At 35.7% G+C, this 20,823-nt stretch overlaps 2 protein-coding genes across 3 annotated transcripts; one reads left to right on the plus strand and one right to left on the minus strand.

The window, feature by feature from the left end:
- Window positions 1-2,745: 2,745 nt before the first annotated feature.
- Window positions 2,746-8,230, minus strand: LOC103949942 (probable LRR receptor-like serine/threonine-protein kinase At1g67720). Of its 2 annotated transcripts, none has more exons than XM_048571862.1 (14): window positions 8,083-8,230; window positions 7,228-7,765; window positions 6,557-7,068; window positions 6,325-6,454; window positions 5,698-5,769; window positions 5,533-5,601; window positions 5,361-5,432; window positions 5,183-5,251; window positions 4,913-5,085; window positions 4,474-4,842; window positions 4,310-4,375; window positions 4,039-4,225; window positions 3,815-3,947; window positions 2,746-3,220 (listed from the first exon to the last, which is right to left on the minus strand). In XM_048571862.1, the coding sequence occupies exons 2-14, from the start codon at window positions 7,680-7,682 to the stop codon at window positions 2,891-2,893; spliced, it is 2,637 nt and encodes an 878-aa protein (XP_048427819.1). In that variant the 5' UTR covers window positions 7,683-7,765; window positions 8,083-8,230; the 3' UTR covers window positions 2,746-2,890. The 2 variants fall into 2 exon arrangements, with proteins under 2 accessions (XP_048427819.1, XP_048427818.1); XM_048571861.1 differs by lacking the exon at window positions 8,083-8,230 and adding an exon at window positions 7,871-8,059.
- A 4,828-nt stretch (window positions 8,231-13,058) lies between these two features.
- On the plus strand, window positions 13,059-15,363 carry LOC125471243 (E3 ubiquitin-protein ligase AIRP2-like). Its single transcript, XM_048571458.1, has 5 exons — window positions 13,059-13,441; window positions 13,835-13,997; window positions 14,111-14,177; window positions 14,275-14,512; window positions 14,633-15,363. The coding sequence occupies exons 1-5, from the start codon at window positions 13,359-13,361 to the stop codon at window positions 14,838-14,840; spliced, it is 759 nt and encodes a 252-aa protein (XP_048427415.1). The 5' UTR covers window positions 13,059-13,358; the 3' UTR covers window positions 14,841-15,363.
- The last annotated feature ends 5,460 nt before the right edge of the window (window positions 15,364-20,823 follow it).

A 20,823-nucleotide genomic window follows, 5' to 3' on the forward strand; every position in this document is an offset into this window, starting at 1 on the left:
TTTGGAATAATATTTTAAAAATGAATCTTGCTATACAAGCAATATAAGGGTGAGAGGTTCAAATACATGACCTTGATTTAATGGAAATACTCTTTAACTACCTAAGTTATAAAGTTCCTTCTTGTAGAGTACTTTTGATGTTTCAATTGATAAGAGATTCTCTCCGGACCCTTTCACCTAATCCATCAAGGCCACAAATTCGGACTCTTGAAATTTGATTAAATGGTTGAAATTATTATAACTTTTTATGGGCCTCCTGTTTTTAGCCGTTAGATCAAATTTCAAGGGTCCGAATTTGTAGACTTGTAGCATTAGGTGGAAGGGATATGGAGAGGATCCCTTTCCTTTTTTCTTGGACAAACAATAGAATATTACAAAATACGTCACAATGAGCAACATTTTAGTATCCAACTCAATTTAATTACATTTTTTGCAAGAAAAATTAGTATAAATATACGAGTTTTTTTTAAGTATTTTTCAAAAGATTGAAAGCATTTTTTATTAAAAAAAAGTTTTGGAATAAATCCATAATAATACAAGTGAATTTTGAAAAAACAATCGAAGTGTTTTTTGCAAGAAACTCATAACTGGTGCTTCTTGCAGGGAGTACTTCAAGTGCTTTTAGAAGCCAACATTTTTTTTTCCAAAAGTGCTTTTAATCATTTTAAAAACACTTTCAAACGAGTCATATATCAATTTGCATATGTATGACTCAACATGACATCCATTCCAATTAAATAGACGATGGGCATTAAGTGCTGCTAAACTAACAAATCATATCCACTTTGAGCCTTATGTTTAAGTTTAACTAGATTGACAAGAATAATGTAGTTTCCTTCCCTTATTTAGTTCGAACTCTTTTCGAAATTTTAGAAAAATTTCAGTACAGAAATATTTGTATGCAGATTTATGTGTGTGTTATATGGTAGGTTTTTATTTGTGTGTATGAGAATGGTTCATCTCATCTGCAATCATCTGATGCCAGTAGATCAAAGGGTCCACATTTGGAGGCTTATCCATGGACTGAAATATATCAGGTGGAGAAACCCATACGGAAAAGCAATATAAAATTTTGCATTATTAAAGTATTATTGTGAATATATATAAATAAATCCCTTAAAACTTGGTCAATTAACCTCCAGAATTAGGGTCCACTATCCATCATTAGAAAACTAAAAAGAAAGGGGGTCGAATCATATTTTATTCTTGTGGGGTTTTTATACTTAAATTATTATTGTTGGTTTGTCGTTTTATATTATAGTGCAATTGTTATTTGTAAGGGAAATGTTTTATATTCGGATACAATGAGTTTAGTACAATGTACTGATATTCTTCGTTATTTGTGAATTATGTGTGAATATCTTAAATTTAAATACATTAAATTTGGTCCTAAACTGTATGACATAGTCATTGTGTAGTTTAGTTTAAGTCTTCACACCAAACATAATACATATATTATAATAAAATAATTGCATTGGTTTTCCCCTGTTGTAATATATTCATTTTAAACAAATTATATGGCATATGGGTTTAATGATCCATGACTCTTTCTTTCTCATTTTTGCTAAGTGAAACCCTTTTGTCTAACAGAAACAAAAAGACAAAAAAGAAAGGAAAAAGAAAGAAAAGAAGTTGTGGAAAATCCAAGTGGAATATCTCTTTAGGGGGAAATATTTTTTAGTGTGTTGGAATACAATTCGATACATCACGTATTAGAATATAATTAATTTGATACTAAAAAAAACCATTCATATTATAATACTTAATGAAGTCATGTTTTCCAAACAAAATTTTCTTCTTTAAAAGGACATTTGGGGGCCCAAGTGGTGACAACACCGAGTGTGAATCACGTAGCTAGCCAACATAATTTGGGTAGGATCTAGCCAAATAACCCACGCAGTTTTTGACGGATATATGGGCATCGTACGTTTTTCATATTTGCTTTTTTGAATAAGTGCATGTCGTTTTTCACACGAGTTACGTTTTAGCATCTTTTGCACGCACCATGGACGGCTATAGACCCTCCATACCTTGTAACACTCACTTCACTTGCATCAACAATTTGTTAATATAAATTGTTCAAGAGAAATATCAGTTCAATAGGGTGCTAGGGGTCGTCGTGCATGTAGAGCAAACAAGTAAAAAATTTATCATGTCAGCACAAATGAAGAAGGATATTAACCATGAAGCATAGGATTTGGGGAGATAGTTTGTGGCCAAGGAAGGTGCCCACTTTTGCTACTTAAAGTTTTTGTCTAAGTTGTTGATGTGCATATGACTCACTTGTATCAAAGGTTAACAGCTGTCTATGAGGTTGTGATTACCAGTGGTAGCATTGTTCTTCCTGCACTTAAGAGAAAGCATTCTCCCGACACTATTCTTTTACTAATTGTTGAAATTATAAATGTACTACTGCATAAGAGCATTTTATAAAGACTAGACAAAAGGCGACTTCCCTATTATTTTGTTTTAAAACAACTTTTAAATAAATTAACATGTTTTAATGTTCTCTTAAATATGCGTAGTTTGGCACCAAAACATAACATACGAACCATCTAGTAAAACAATTGATAGACAAGTTAATTGATGGTAGCAATACCCTTCTACACATAATAATAGTGCTTAATAAAACAATTTTCTTAGCTGAGGTTGACAGGTTAATATACTTTTCACTGTGTGCAATTTGGCACCAGAGGGACGTCCACCCACTTCATAAACATCACCGACATGTACGGCAACATAACATATTAAACAGTCTTTGACATATACGGTAACATAACATGTCAAATAGTATATATATATATACATAGCGTAAGAGCAAAAAAAGTAGAAATAATCTTAGTGTTAAAAGTGGTGAAATGTCAAAACGAAGAGGATTCACATCATCAGCTCATCTGGCAGATGGGACTAGGCAATCCTTGGACAAGTCAGGGCTCTCAATTTCAAGAAAGCTTGTTAGCAAAGTTTTCCTGGAGGATTGTGCTTTTGAAGTGCTACTGCTGGGTGATATTTTCCGGTTGGATTCACTGCCCTTTTCAATCTTCATAGCATCTTGAACGGCCACAATTATTTCCTGCATTCTTGGCCTCGAAACTCCATGTTGCTCAACACACTGGAGTGCAACTTCAGCAATTCTCCAAATCGACTCAATTTTCACACTTCCTACTAGGACAGGATCCATGATGCTTTCCACATCCCCTTTACGAATCAACGATCTTGCCTGGAAAAACAACAATTTTTTAGTGATCATATGTTGCGTATAATGTAAAAATTCTACTACGTTCCGGTGTATGATATGCACTGAATGAATAACGCGTTGGATCTGGAGCTAAACATCCAACTATCAGGAATCAACCGGCTATAGATGTCGATGTATAGTGTACACCGGAATATATAAGAAAATCTCGTGAGTAACAACTAATTCTAGAGTGCAAGAAGATTAGCATTGAATTTTCATTCGGGGAAAAATTAGCAAAGCCTCTGAATTTATAAATCTGCTTCCAATTTGTCTCCTCGACTTTCGATTTGGTTATGAGCTTCCTAATTTCCAAACGCACCATTTTGCCCCCAAGTGTCAAATTTATCACATTTTCCGTTATTTTCCCCCAATTGAATTGACGAAAATAGCCCTCAAATGGCCGGAAAAATTGACAGTTTGAGAGTATTGGCACCTTTTTATAGATTATGGAAGCTCAAAACCAAATTGGAAGTCAAGGAGAGCAAACCGGAAGAAGGTACTAAGTTCAGGAGGTACTGCTAAAACTTTCCCTATACATTTGTCAGACAAGTTGTTGAAGTGAATTAGAAAGCATACCCAGTGAACAATGTTCAACTCAGAACCAAAGTCTTCTTCTGAAACAACCTTTCTTCCTGAAATCAGTTCCAAAAGAACAACCCCAAAACTGTACACATCACTTTTCTCGGTTAATTGCTGACTAGCATAATACCTGCATTGGAGGATTAACATGGCTGATTAAGTGCATACAGGAGAGAAATGAGAACAGGATTAATTTTTCGTATAGGATTCATGGGGCTTACTCGGGATCAAGGTAGCCTACTGTTCCACGAGCCACGCTAGATATGTGCGTTAAATCCTCTTCCGCTTGCCTAGACAATCCAAAATCTGATACTTTTGCTCTCATGTTTATGTCTAAGAGAATGTTGCTTGTTTTCACGTCCCGGTGGATGATACTAGGGTTGCATCCAGTGTGCAAGTACTCGAGACCTATACATGCGTAGATTCGTGTCAATAGCATGAACTTGAGAAATGAAGTATGCATAAATTAGTATAAGAAGTTCCATCTTATACCTCTAGCTGCATCTTCTGCTATGCGAAGGCGCATTTGCCAGTCTAAGCGCTTCTGAGTGGTAGAACCTGTTGTCAAAAAATTATGTCATGGATTTCCATCAAACTGTTTCGGTTAAAACTATGAACAGAAATTTAAAGAACAAGTTTTTTATGAGAGAGCGGACCATGTATGTGATCGCGTAAGGTGCCATTGTGCATATACTCGTAAACCAGAATGCATTGATGTTCTTCCTCACAGTATCCAATTAGAGGAACCAAGTTTCGATGATGAATTCGTGACAAGAGTGCTACCTCAGTTGCAAATTGCTTATTCATGTGGGTAGATGAATCCGCCATCATTTTAACCGCTATCTCCTTTCCATCTTTCATCTTTCCATAATATACGGATCCAAAGCTTCCTTTGCCAATTTTTTTTGAGAAGTTGTTGGTCGCTTCTTCCAGATCAGGAAGTGTAATGTAGCAAGCTACGCCTTCATCCTTCCGAGAAATTGAATAGTGAGTTGAAGGCTTGGTGCTGGCACGCAGAGAGTCACCTGATGCACAAGAAAAGATGTTACATTGCAGAAACTGCAACCGCAGCTAACATATTCTTGCCGTACAAACCTTTTCCATTACTTCTCTGAAGAGATGACTTTCTTCGACGATTACGCAATATCAATAGAGTCCCCAATAATAAAAGTGATACAATTGCAACTACTCCGACAGAAATTCCAATTATCAACTTGAAATGCTTCTGTTTTCGTTCCCCCTTACGTAGTCCAAGATTATATTCATATCTGCAGGATGAAATAGCATGTCTGTCGATAAGTTTCTAGGCTACAGATACATTGTCATGTTTATAGCATTTCATACATCAGTGAAAAGCAAACTTACTTAAATTTGATTTTCCCAGTTAACAGTCCTGCAGGAATTTCCCCACTGAAAGAGTTGTTCTGTATGTACCTGCCACATAAGGATTTCACATTTCCAGCATTTCCCCACTACGAAAATGTCTAATACTAATCCGAATAATACATGGAAGTATCGAACTCACAATTCGTTTGCTACTTACAATTCTTGTAAGCTTGGCAAGCTAGCCAGGTAAGAAGGTAGTGCACCAGTGAATTTGTTATTCTCTAGATGCCTTCAAAATCGACAACAGATAAAAGAAATGCATCATTGAAGGAAATATGTGCTCTCTGAATTCAAATAGGTAAATTCGGAGCAAGATTCAAAGAGCTTACAGAATCTTTAGATTGATAAGATTACTAATGTCAGGAAATTGTCCAGTTACGTTGTTACCATCCAACCACCTAAGTACAAAGAAAAGATTTGATTATAAGCGAACTCAATAGAACGATGAAAGAAATAATAAGGTATACATCTGTTAAGAGAATCACAGAACTTACAATTCTGTCAAATCCTGCATGTTTTTAAGCTCCACGGGGATTTCACCCTTCACATTCTTTCCTGACAGGTCACTGTAGCACAAGTTAGAGGATTTCATAATTAAGCATAAAATGCTGAATATCTTGAAGACGTGTGATCAATTTTTGAGTTTCCAGTTTAAGTAATGGCGAAATGTTTCACGACCTACGTTGATTTACTTACAATAGTCCGTTGGTACAATACCTTCTACTGTTTGTCAAAAAAGGGGTTTTAATAGACATCCATCGACGAACCTATAAGCAAGCAACTGTGCTGAAGATCTGATATTCGAATGCTTGATGTATATGAAGCAATTCTATCAATGAATTTAGCTTTTGTATATCAGCACTGCACCATAAAAAGGTGCATTTGTTGGACATCGGAAGCTAACTTATACGATGAATTTGACTTCGACCCATTAGCTTAACATGTACAAATTAATTTCCTTTCGATTTGTATGCCTTTCCAATGATTTAACATGTTTCAAGTTGCTTGCTATGACATTCAGTAAAAAAAAATTGGCAGACTAAATATCCTGGTATTGAATGGCAATGTAACAGAAATCAACATAAAGCAGAGATGTCACGAAGAAGGCATGAAGAACTAACATTATTGTGATTCTCGAAGGTGCTGTGGAGCTACAATTCACCCATTCCCACGGAGTTGGAACACAAGGATCGCCTTCATCTACCGACAGATTTTCAGCAGACATGAAGCGAAGTGCATTGAGAACCGCCACTACAAGTTAAAAACCAAACATAGCAATTAACTCATCAATGATAAACCACACCCAATCTGATGCAAACTTTATAAAATAAAACACCAAGATCTTGGACTTACAATCTTGCCTATCGGTCTTCGCAGCAATTTGAACATATTTACTTATCTCTATTGCATTTAGAAGTGGCCCTCGCGTAGAATCAGGGGTCTCACGAAAGGAAAATGACAGAACAAACTCCAGACTCACATTCATGTAGCTCGGCTCATAAAGAGTATAGTCTCCATTTGCATTCTCAGCAATATTTACAACTGCTCTGTTATAATCAGCCAAATTAGGTTGTTCTAACCTGAACTTTCGACTCTCATTTGCCCCTAAATCCTCAATTTCCGCGAAGTAAGCATAAGCTCGAGCCATTCCTGGGAAGCCATCAAGATTCAATCTGTAGCTCAACACTTCCTTCGTGCCAACAACCGCGGTCTGCATTACTTTCATCGGCGGGTATTCTTTACTCCTTGTGTCTACATCCCTTGATGTACTGATTCTTTCTGTACCTGGTGCCACTCCAACCAGATAGTTCTGCCTTTTCACAAGATCAGAATCCCAAATTCTATCATATGGATCATCTGGGTACCTGCGAAAAACAATAAATTCTCACTCAAGCCATCAAATCACTAGATACATCAGCATCCGGACCGGCCTAATTCTGGTGTGCAGTTCTACTCGTCTAATCCTCTATCACCTAATGCCGTCACAAAAAATAAGAAGTTAGCATCGAAATCTAGTTTTTTACCTTATGGCATCTTTGCTTGAAGCACCAAAATTTACCCTGGCTGCAACTTTCAGGAAAAACTTATCCTCATAATCTGTGGCGTACATCGAAAGATTGAAAGGTCTCAGCTCCAAAGTCGAAATAAACGGAAACCCTGTTGTTGCACAACATATACACACATCAACCGAATCGGACGAAGCCCTAATGATCATTTCATTCACGTAAGTTCTTGAAGCATCAAAAATAGTCACGGTTGCCCACTGCGTGGCATCCAAGTAAAGCTCGAATTTCGGATATGTGTCTTCACTTTTGAGACTGCCGTACTGAAACGTTGCCCGGACTAAATACCTCCTCCTCTCCACAGTGTTCAGTGTGTAGCAGTACTTCTTGCTGTCTATGGGAAAATCCCTGCGTTTCTGAAACTGCTGCTGGTTTCCATTAGGGTTTTCGACCTGGATTGATTTGCCCTGGGACATTAGTCCCACGTCTGAAATCCATGCCAGTCCAGTGCTTGAGTCGGTGTAGTTACTTGTCCCTCCACAGTCTATGCTCACAAAGTCTGCATACTCAATTCAAACATATCGTCAGTACGAAAACCGGCAATTCCTAACAACACGCATGCGTTTGTAACCACAAAAATCTCAAATACCGAAAAATTACACACCTTGAACTTGGGAAACAACAGACGACAGAAAGCAGATATAAATTATAAACATGAATTTGAATGAAAAAACCATTTGATTATTTTATGAGAAAGACAAAACAAATCTTTTTTCTACGTTTTCTCGGCGTTCAGAATTTGAGTTCGTTCAGTTGATGAAATCGAAACTGATTGAAATTAGGTTAACATGTCTGTCTAAGCAGGGGTCCACGTACCATTCACTTTTTTTTATTGACGAGATTTGCAATGCAATGTTCATTCACGTTCCTTTTCTTTTTTCAGATTTTTGGAATCTTCTCTTTTTCTCCAGGAATTAGAAAATTGATTTCTGGTTTCATTTTTTGGTTTCACTTTCTTTTTACTTGGAAGAAAGTGACACTAGCAGCCAAGCTCGACCTACCTAGTGAAAAAACATCATTTCTGTAACATCCCGTATGGATTAACAGTGAGGGGATGATGTGCCTTATGTACATACCCACCTCCATATAGCACGAGGTTTTTTGGAAGCTCACTGACTTCAAAGTTCATCGGAACTCCGAAGTTAAGCAAGTTCACGCGAGAGCAATTACATGATGGATGACCCACCGGGAAGTTCTTATATGAGTTTCCAAAAACAAAATCGTGAGGGTATGATCAGGGTTCAAAGCAGACAATTTCGTGCTACAGCAGAATCGAGGGATGTGACAATTTCTTAAGTCATTATTTTGCGTTTCGAAAATGATTTGGCAGATAAACTGTGTGAACTATCTTGAATTACAAGTTTTACTGTGTTGCTGATAGATCTTTATGAACTATTTCCTGATATTCATGCGCTGATTGATTCGTTCCTCTAAAAAAACTTACGTTTGCACACAAAGTACCATTGATTTTTCTTGTAATTAAGGTTTTTAACCAAATTATGATGTTGCTGTTTATTTTGTTCAGTTACTGCAGATATTATAATGAGGTCAGGACTGACGGATGGCACTTTTATATGTTGCAACCAAAGTATTTATTGCATTTGGTCTATTTACTTAGAAGTTTGGTTCATGCATGCGTTTCTGCAGAATTGACTTGTGAGTAGTAAGTCTCACCTCCCGACCAATTACAATCCATTGTCTTTTCGTCACCGACAAAGGTATATAATAATCAAAGAATTCTGCGATCTATACGCTTATTTTATCTCTCACATACTTCTTTCAATTTTTGGTCATTAGATCAAATAAATTGAAGAAGATCAAACGAACAAAAATTAATAAGGATGTGTGGGTGATAAAAAGAGATGTATAAATAACACAACCCTAATCAAACTATTTGGTGTTCAAAAGTTTAGGGGGCAGGGAGGTTACCCATCTCAAAGTCACGCTAGGTCTATCATCTCATCAATGTGGCATTCATTCCCAATACGTCTCCTCACATATGGCAAATTTTCAAGTCTAACACGTGGACAACACACACTCGGTGACATGGAGCGCGTGTTGTCATTGAACTTCACACTTGGAACTACTTGCTACCTGCTCTGATAGCATGTAGAAGGTTAAAATTCCACCATAAAACCAATTGGCAATATGGGAAGTAGCCCAACCACTTATAAGCACATATAAGGTTTCTCGTCTTATCAATGTGAGATTCATTCTCAACAACTATTGTTTCTCAAAAGTTTAAGGGGAAGGGAGGTTGCCCATCTCAGAGTCATGGTACATTTCTTTGATGACTTACAAAGGGGTCTCAACTCTTTTTTTAGTTTTTACATATCACCTACAAAAATGGATAATCAAACTATTTGCAAGTCATTCAGTATTACAGTCTGGTGGTATTCCCCTTCATTTATAAGTAAAAGGTCTTATATTTGAATTTCGTAAATGACGAATTCGATACCAAATTATGTTGTCTATTGTGTAGCTTAGTCGAACTTCCTCTCCCTTTAATGTAAAATATATCGTTGTACTAAAAAAAGTTCTATTTAAAAAAATATAGGGAAAATTTGAAATAGGTCCAATTTTATAAACCACCTTTTGAAATAAGTCCAATTTTTTGTGACTTTTGATTTTTGAAATAGGTTCAATTTTTAGTTATTTTGGATCCATATAAAAAAATCCCATAAATATATTGGTTGTTACATCTTTTACAATGAAAAAATCTTTAATACTACGTAGCTTTTAATGGTATGAGAAATGTGCGGTTGAGATTTTACTCCTTACATTTAACGGTGCGGATAAAAAAGTTTTGGGAGAAAATGAAGAGGCCTGCTAACTCTTCGGTACCCAAGACAAACCTAGGAGGGATAAAATTCATCTGTATAAGAAAATAGGTGATAATATTAGGAGCGGACAAATAAACACTTGAATCCATTATTCGATTCGAATTTCAACTAAGAAAGTGTAATCTTAAACCAATTGAACCAAACCACAGTCAAATTGATTTGGTTTCATTTAACATTTTAAAAAGGGAAATGTTATTGACAGTATAAAAATCTCATTCTACATTTCTTACAAATGTATTTTTCTTTCTAAATATAGAAAGTTTGAAGTGCAGAATGAAAATTTTAGAATGACAATAATAATTCCCTTTAATAAACAGCCTAATATTTAATTTACGATAACTTTCATACATAGCTTTGTGCCAGTTTAATTCTTGAACTAAACTAAACCAAATTGTGATGCTAACGTTGATTTAGTTGTGATTTGAAGCATAAACTAAACCGAACTCAACTCAACCATGCTCACTCTAGATACATGTACATGTTTACATAACGTATTACAACTAAATATGCAGTCAAGTTTATCGACGATGTTTTAACAATCATATCAAACGCATATTGATAACTATAAAGTCAAAGCATCAAGGCAACATTATCAAGACTTCGTGTCACATAAAAATATTACGGTTAATTGTAAGGAAAAAAAATATATAAATTACCCATAAATATGATATATTAGTATGAATCTCACCCTATGTAAGATGTAATTAACAATTTGTCGAAGCATATATAATCATGATAGTAAATAAATAAAAACGTAACCGGAAACCTGGCCGATTGTGAAAAGCGTCTTTAGTGAAAGAAAAGTAAGCAAGATTAAACATCTTCTTTTGCTTTTAAAATTGGCTTTTGCTTTTGCTTTTGCTTTTGATTACAACGAAATATCTTTTCCTTTTCTGATATCCCCTTGGACCACCTTGTTTCCAGCTTTTCTCGACTTTGAAAAAGTATGGAGATGATGTTTTCATGCCTTCCTTTTTCTGTATTGGATGCATACAATCCAGCCTCTGGTCCACCATCCCATTCATCATCAATAATAACCCAAACAATCTTCTAGGCAAGCAATAAATATAATATTTATTTATCTGTGCTACAAGTTTACAGTTTCATATTTTGTTCGACTTACTTAAATGACAAGTTTCATACATAAAACTAATTGATTATGTGAGTTGAGCTAAGCCTCAAACGACTTAGAGTATAATATCATCATATAACAGAATAAAAAAAAAAATTTGAATCTAATATATGGAAAGAAAAAAAACTTGAGAGTGCTTCTTAAAGAACAAAATGGGTAAATTTTTGAAAAGTTTTTAAGCTTTTCTATCAAACGTATCTAGATGGTTTAGTTAAAAAAAAAAAACACTTTTAGCACAAAATAGAAGCAAATATGAGCAGTGTTTAAAATGCTCAAGAAATATTTCAAAAATCAAAGATCGATATGAAAAGGGGGTGAACTGCAAACATCATCCTATATCGATGAGATATAAAAAAAAATCAATGAATATTGACGATATTTCCATATTCACTACAGAAAATTTGCCATAACCCATTGCAGTTTTCAATCTTTTGATTATTTTTTTCTCTCTAATGTCGACTAAATCTGAATGAGTTGATATACCCACATTATTGTAAATTTCATAATTTATGTTGAAAGCAACCGATATCTATTGATATATCTATCAATATTTCTATAAATTTATATATTGATAATTCTACCTATATCAATATTTTAAATACTAAATATAAATGACCAATTATTGCCTAGGAGAAATTAATCCATTCTCATTCGAGTTGGTGGATGTAAAATCACCATTTATTGTGTACATTGTTGTTGCAGACTTGCAGGGCCTATCAAACCAGATGATCTGCTCTGTACCTCTATTGGGCCCAGATGTCTATGTCTAGGCACAGCACAGCTAAAACTTCAAAGTAAATGACGGGCTGATGTCCATTCTAAGGGTCCACTATATCTGACACCTAACACTTGGTCACTATTCATTATTTATGGACCCACACGCTAAACACGCATCAACCAATTGAGCCGTGGCGTTTTTTATGGTGCGGACCACGCTTTGCGGACCTTAGGTTCGGACCAATTTACACTCATTGAGTTGTTGACGTATGAGCGAGCGACAGTGTATTGACGTTTACATCAACGATTCAAAATCACTTATATTCACATTGGTAGTTCATGCTAGCATAATTCAATTCATTATAGTAAGAGAGTAAAGTTAAGGATGTGCGTAGCTGTTCACTATTGATGTCATATATGCAATAATCTCTACTTAAGCAATTACTAATAATTTATCTGTTACATAATTTTTTTGAGAAAATTTCGGTGGTACGAGAAAAATTTAATTGATAACAAAAAAAAGTTACATCTAATCAGGAGATTTTACATAATATTCTCTTTTAATTTGTTCATTTCACAAATTAGTGAAAAAAAAAAAGAGAGATTGTATAAGAAGGCATCATGTCCTAACTTAAGTTAAAACTAATAGGACTCAAATTTGAACTTTTAATACTTTTTCCTAAGAAATTCTTATTCTCAAAACACTATGCGTTTATTAACACATAAGGAATAAAAAGTGAGTCATATGTGAAAGATATATGACTCACTTGGTAGTTGATACTTTGGTTAATAATATCCGCTAGTACCAAAAGGGGGTGGTTTTATTCTTTGACAACATTGATTAAGTAGGAGTTTAATCCAAAGTATCAATTATCAAAAATCAGAGTTGGTCTTGGAGTTGGATGGAAAGGGTAATTGGGAACCCAAACCTCCCTCACTAAGTCGATAAATTAATATGAAGAGCAAACATGAAAACGAGAAGGAAATATTTTTCAATGTATCTGAAATACGGAACAATACGTCATAAACTTTTTTTTTTTTTTTCAAACATATATTTCTATATGTATAACGTATGAGCTCGTGTTCATATCACACTGATCAATCTCTCAACGAGAAGGCATCCCTTTCTTTCCTTGTAGTGTGAAAGGTTTGATCACTAAGCAAAGCCTTTACCTCTCTCTCTCTCTCTCTCTCTCTCTCACCTATTTTTCTTATTAACCCCACCATCAAATGTCTCCAATCTCCAACAGATTCACCAACAAAAACTAAAAAAACAAACCAACTCCCACCGAAAAACAAAAGTCACTCTTTTCATCTGATCCCCCACCCTCTTTCCTCCCTCTATTCCCTTCTCCTTCTGTTTTTCCATCCCAAAACTCAAGTGAGAAGAGAAAGAACATATGTGGCAAGGTCAGGCCTGCAAGTCTTCTTATGGAGAATCCATCAAAGCTCTTGAAGCTGATATCCAACATGCCAATAGCTTGTGAGTCTCTTTTTTCTCTAAAAATATGTTTTTTTGTTGGTGATCAATCAAAACTGTGGAATAATCCATATGCATTTTCCTCTTCTGGGTAGTTTGTTGGGTAGTTAATCTAACTGAATTGTGGTTGTTGGGTGGTGCTTATCATTTGAGAGAGAAGGTAAAGTTGGATTTTTTTTTTTCCTAAACATTTAAGTTTGATACTGTTTCCTAAGGCTTTTTAGGTGAGAAATTTTCCAGCTTTACATACATTACTGCTTTTATGTTGCCAATTTAATTGCTTCTCTGGAAAAAAAGAAAAATCCCACAGGTTGTTCTTATTTTTCTACCCAAATGAAGCTCAAATATTTTTTGATCTTTATTTTCCATTTGTTTTTGGGATGGATTTTGTTGCAGGGCAGCTGCTCTTCCCAGAGATTATGGTGGGAACTGTATCCAAATGAGATTGTCTTACAGCCCCTTTGCACCTTTCTTCCTGTATCTCATTGAATGGATGGATTGTAGTTGCACTGATATACTTCCCAATTTTTTAGGCCTTCTCCACATCCTTGTACACAAGGTGGGCTGCTCTTCCGTTTCATGCTTTATTCGTTATATTTCCCAGTTGCCTGCTGCAGAAAGATAATCTTTTGTTTCCTAAAGACCGAAATTAAGCTTTACGATATTGTACAGGTATATGTCGATGGGATGCCTTCATTGTCCTCCAAAGAACAGAAGGTCACTTTAAGGGAATTTTACGGTATGTTATTCTCTTGTTAGCTTCTTATTGAAAACATACCGGTTCTTGGAAGAATTGTTTTTGACATAGCGGTGAATTCTGCTGGAAATCAATGCAGCTGTAATATACCCTTATCTTAGGCAACTTGAAGGTGAATTTAACGAACTGGAAGATAATAATAATAAGAGAAGCCGATGCACAGATGTTTTGGGCAGAAAGAGGATGGAAGACCGAAGGAAGCTTTCGGATAAAGATCTTGAGAGAGAAGATGAATGTGGGATATGCATGGAAAACTGTACAAAGATGGTGTTGCCCGACTGTGGGCATTCCATGTGCATCACTTGCTACCATGATTGGTATGATCAATTTCCATTTTCACTTGTTCGCTTATTAACGAACTGAAAATCATTGTACTTACCGGTGAGGTGATGATAACCTATGGAAAATGTTTATGCTGTAATGTGCCTGAATTGCAGGAATGCAAGATCGAAATCCTGCCCTTTTTGCCGCGGCAGCCTAAAGAGAGTTAGTTCCAGAGATTTGTGGGTTCTCACTAGCATCAGCGATGTTATTGATGCAGTAACCCTTGCGCAGGAGAACCTAAGACGTTTCTATCTTTATATTGAAAATCTACCGGTAGTTGTACCGGCAACGCATGTTGTGGTGTATGATTACATGCTCTGACTCACAAATGAAGAATGAAGTTGCAAAGTACACAAATTACTCGTTACCCCAATGTATATATAGCCTAATATATGGAAGTTCAATGTAAACTACCATGCCGGCTTGACGGGCTGTCTCATGGTAGCTGTATATAGTCAACTAAACTACCGAATGCCTGTTTTCAGACGATAAGCAGGTAGCTTTGGAGGTTCTTGAGTTGCATATGGGAGCATCCTGCCCATCTCCAATGACTAAGGCACCTGCATGTCTCTGACGGAAGCTCTGGATGTATATATAACAGGCAAGCCTGGCGTTCAACTCAGCTTTTTGAAACCTGAGTGTTGGAATGGAAGTAATCATGGTTTCTGCTCATTTACTAGATGATCTCTTATAAATTAATGAAAAGTTTACAGTATTTATATACCACTTGGTAACAGAATGTAAGAGCTTATGCTACTGCAATAGAATTATTTCGTTAAGAATGTCATGTCACTATGGAACTGCATTTTAATGAAACTCATTATATATATATACGAGTTTTAAATCTTCGGTGCATTGGAGATGTTCTCAGAAGAATCATAGGAAGATTTACCTCGAGGAAGTTGTTTTAATGGCCAGGATTATGTTTAAGAAAGCAACAATCCTGAGCTTGATTGTGCTCCAAACCAGCTCTACAAGTAGCCATCACTAGATTTTCCCCGCTGAGCATCGGTCAATGTAGGACGAGAGATTGCCTGTGCCGTGAAGATAGCCGAATGCTCGAAGAGGGGGTGATTGGGGATACCTTTGTGCCTGCCTTGTGATGATGAACAGACGCATATCGTCCCCTCAACAGGAAGCAAAGTACTATGCCTTTATGCTAAATCATGCTGTTTAACATCACTGGATGGCTTTAAGGGACCTGGTTGAGTAACTTCTGTTACAGCTAAACCCAGGTTGTTTTATGTAGTTATTGGCATGCAATATTTCTAGGGTGGTGTTGTCCACACCCTCATTTTTACTTCTCATGCACCTCTTAATTTTCGACCGTCGGATTGAATGAATTGAACATCAATGGACAAAAATTAACAAATAAAGGTATGTGGGAGATAAAGAGGTGTGTCAATAGCACTACGTTATTTCCATTAGTGTTTTGTCTCACATAATTAAAAAGGGAAAATATCAGTAATAAAATTGCGCTAAGGCCACAAAGTGTTACTAATGTAAATACACAAGCAAAGTTTATATTATTGAATTGGTTATAAGACGTGACGGTGAGACAATTATACTATAAATCAGTCTTAAATTCCCAATCAGTGTAGTAAAGGAATTTTTACCCCGCTGCCAAATTGTCTCATCATCATTCAGATTGGGCCTCCGAATCAATACAACCGTACTTCTCAACCCATCAACCCAACTAAAATTGCTTGGGTCCAAAAACAACTGCTAAGATAATACGATTTATAAACAATGCTAGGCATAAAGTTAACTAGTTAAGTGGTGGCAAACACATGAGAAAAACTTGGATAGGTCAGTCGAAAGATTGATGGTCAAACACTTTTACAAGGGAGTGAGCCCTTCTCTATACGAAAAAACATACCGTAATATTTTTGTGAGAGTGGCTTTGACTAAACCTTACTGAAGTTTTTCTTTGGACATATTCTTAGAGTGGTTGTTCATGGTATTCAGCATCACTGCAACAGTTAAAATGGGGAGTGAAAACAAAAATGATAAAAGTAAAAACAAAAGAAAGAATGCAGAGGTTAAGAAGAGGGGAAGCATCGTAGGAGAGCATAAGGGGAGAGTCCTATTCTTTTAACTTTTACATAAACAAATAAAAAGGCAGTCCACTGATGAGAAGTTGCATGGAGTTCATCTTCCTAGTTTTTCAGACACCAATCATGCTCACCCTCTCTTTTAGTAAATTATTGTAGAATTTCTAAGTGGGCATTTCCTTTTAGAGCCATTGAGTTTTTATTTCTTCGAAGTCCTTTTCTACCCCACTCTCCCAAAAGTATGCCTTTAAAGGCTTATAATCCCTAAAGTTTTTGAGAGATGTAGGAGAAAAATATTGAAGGTTAATGGCTCACCCACTAATTAATGAGGTTCAAACATGTATTTAGGCTCACACCATTATTTGCATTTTTGTATGACACAAAGTGGAGGAGGAACTTACATATAATGAGAATATCACTGCTATTGCGGTCATCTTTTAAATCAATAACGACTGTCATGTAATAAAGTTAAAATACATGATAGTGTATGGATTAGTCTAAGAAATTGACACTACATATCATGAACAATGTGCACGATATTTTTAAGTCAATCACCCACTCAGGGGTGAATCCACCTTTGAGACAAGGTGGGTCAGCTAACTCCTCCAAGTTCATAAATCCTCCATGAAAGAGTTAGGTGCTGCCCTTTGAAAATTTGAGATGCCCTTGAAAGATGTCCTCCAACTGCTCGATGAATTGCCTTATAAGCATTGGGCAGGGTAGCTGTTAGCCTCGTGCCTATGTGTGCTTTGCTATGGGCCCTTTCGATAGGCACACTTGGTATATGTTAGCATTTGTCATCATGCTTGCTTAAAAGTTATTGACATCAATCAATATGCTCGCTCGAAAGTTGTTGGTATTTGTTGACATGCATGCAATATGACTCGGAAAATGACCCCAGGCCTATCACGACTCGATGAATTGCCAATTTGGTAATTATTTTGTCCAAAATATTTTGCGTGCTACTTGCGCTATTCTTATTGACCCTTCCAATAATATTTCTTAGATTTGCCACTGCTCGCACTGTCATGTAATAAAGTTAAAATGCATGATATTGTATAATTAGTTTGAGAGACCGTCGTAGTTTCATTTTGTTGTATGTATGACAACCCATGATTAACTTAAGATATTGTCACAGTGATAAATATATCGCGGTCGTATGTATGTGCATATATATATATATATATATGCAAGTGTCTCTTTCACAAAGTGCGCAAGGAAATCTTGTTCTTGCTGGGTTGCTGGTCAAGAAACTTAATTAAGTGATCCTTGGCACAAATTAAACCATTTTTAAATTAAATGGAGTCTCAGAAAAGATGCCGCTTTATTTTGCACCAATATGGTGCAAATGGCACTATACTAGCTTCAATATTTTTCTGCTTAGGGGCATCGTGGCCTCAATTAACGATAATGATTAGCCCGTCTTAATCTTAAATATTTCAAGAAATCTGCAAACTCTGCCATTACTTTTTTTTAAGCATGAATCCTCTTATGTCACTGAGTGCATGTCATCTATCTAGTGGCCTTGTTAGCTATTGGAGTGATTAGAAAGTAGATTCAGGACTAATTCTTTTGTTAAAAGTTAGATGTTCCTTCGAGATTAATTAGCATCATGAACGTTCCTTAATTGTGATGTTAAACTTAATGTGGGTTAGAATCTCTCTAATTTCATGTTTAAAACATGACAAAAAACCAAGAGTGAAAACCACGCACTAATGAAATGGAGACAAAATACACTGCATGTGTAAACTGATTGCTAATGTCAATGTAAACAACACAAGGATGTTTTGTCCTTCTCTTATTGCATTTGAGTTATTTAATACTAGTAAAATGAGAGATTTTTCAGGATGACCGGAACAGAGAGCGGTACGCCACGTTATTATACAATTGGAGATTTTTATTTTTTATTTTTTATTTTTTTCAAGTGCCCCTTCAATTGTATAATGAGATATAATGTACTGCCTCGTGTTCCAGTCACACTGAAAATCTCTCTATAGTGCAAGGTTACAGGACATTCTTACATGTAACTAGGGATAGATGTTCAAGTTTCTATTCATTCGTTACATGATCAAGTCATGCGACAAGTGAAATAGCAACTGAGGTAATACATGATATGAATATAGAGATATTTTTTACTACTCTCAAGTTTTTTCTCGAAAGTCGATGCTAATTACCCAAGACTGATTTTTTTTGGTGCATTTTTGTTCACCACCCTCAAGCGATGGTAATGCTCACCAACCTACCTATTATCATTGAATGAATTTAAATTTTGAAGTTTATGTCTGTCTACTACACAAATCTTAATATTTAAACTATCCAACAAGTAATAAACAGAGTATTAAACATTACCAACATTTGAGGATGGTGAGCAAAAATATTTCCGATTTTTAGATGCCACAATGTGCCCATGCATGCATTTTCCCAAAATATTAAGTGAAACTTTACCCTAAGTACTTAAAGATACTTTAATTATATGAATTATTTGCTGAGCAATGACATTAAACAATTAAATTAACAAAAGGAGTTTTCCAAATGCTTCCACTTTCATCGAAAGGATTTGGATAATGTGTAGCTTGTCAAGAACATGCATGCTTTACAAACACTGGTTGGAAGAATTAAAAGGTCAAATACTGTGAGTTTGGTGCCGAATGGATTTCAGTTGTCTTCAAGTTCAGATGGCCTTGGCTTTTTGTCCAACCACTACAAAGTAACCTTCAAACAACTTTTCATCTTTGTCTCTCAAATGGATTCCACGTGCCTTCAAACCCTTGTTTTCTTTATCCAACATGCATCAACTTCAAATATTTTTTACCAAAAAATTAAAAACATGAACTCCAATTTGTTCTATCACCTTCCTCTCAAGTCTACGAGGATAAATAATATATTTTTTGCCCAACAAAAAGGGCGGCTTTGCCTTTTCATTTCTTGCCTTTCGGCCTTGAGTCTTGGCACAAAATGCAATATTGTAAATGATCTTAGGTGACAAGTAAAAAGGAGTCCTTGCACATAAAATAATCTAGTTAAATTATTTTTGACATGTGACTATAATACCCTGTAACTTTAATTGATTTTAATTCAATTAGAGTTTCTCTGAACTAAAACATCATGAGTATTGATCCTAAACTTGTAATAATGTGAAACAATTGTCATTTTGGCTCACTCCGTCATAATTTCCATCTATTTTTGCCCATTTAAACTCTTTATTTTGGATGGAAGTTCTAACGAATCGAGTTAGCGAAAATGACCATTGCTCCACGTTATAGCAAGTTCAGGGACTAATACTCACGCATTTTAGTTTAGGGACCAAAGCTCTAATTGTGCAAAATTCAGGACCATTACTCCAATTCTCTAAATCAAATCTAGTAGAATTATACTTTGGTGTGTAGTTACAATACTCGGTGACTATAAATTATTGAAATATTTATGTGATAAATAAAATTGATAAAGAATTAAGATTTTTTTTTTTTTTAAATCTCACTCATGCATTTGATGTTGCATTGAACTATAATGTGACATCGTAGATGTTACCCATGCTTTGTGTCCCTTTGAAATTGATGCATTAAGCTACCTATGTGTCCTTTACAAGATGCCCTTGTTCATTCAAAGCATTTTTTCACAAAGCATACACCACCATCCCCACCTTTAGATTCTACTTCTTTTATCTGGTATACCTAAGATTCCACCCCCAATTTTTCGAAGTCACCATATGTAACATCCCACATCGATCAACGGAGAGGAGTTGATGTGCCTTATATGTGCATACCCACCTCCATATAGCACGAGGCCTTTTGGGAACTCATTGACTTTGAGTTCCATCGGAACTTCGAAGTTAAGCAGGTTCGGGCAAGAGCATGGATAGGTGACCCACTGAGAAGTTTTCGTGTGAGTTCCCAGAAACAAAACCATGAGGGTATGACCCAAAGCAGACAATATCGTGCTACGACGAAACCGGTCTAGGATGTGTCACCGTACTTTTCTCAATTTCCCATATTCTTTTTGGATACCAATGGTGAAACTTGTTTATGTTTCAGCTATATACAGAATCATAACTGACAATAGATAGTTGATGAACCAAAATTTTGTGCCTAGTGCCCTCCGATTTTATCTTGATTCAAACTTTGTCGTTCTATTGGGAAACACTAAGCAGAAATTTAGACAATATATAAACTACCATATAGTACTCCTTTAATATTCCTCAATTTTTATTGTTAATTAAAAGCATGTAACTGAATTTATTTAGTATAAGACAT

The sequence above is a fragment of a genome, unplaced genomic scaffold (genome assembly GCF_019419815.1).
Source record: "Pyrus x bretschneideri cultivar Hongxiangsu unplaced genomic scaffold, Pyrus_bretschneideri_v1 Contig6, whole genome shotgun sequence".
Classification (NCBI taxonomy): Eukaryota; Viridiplantae; Streptophyta; class Magnoliopsida; order Rosales; family Rosaceae; genus Pyrus; species Pyrus x bretschneideri.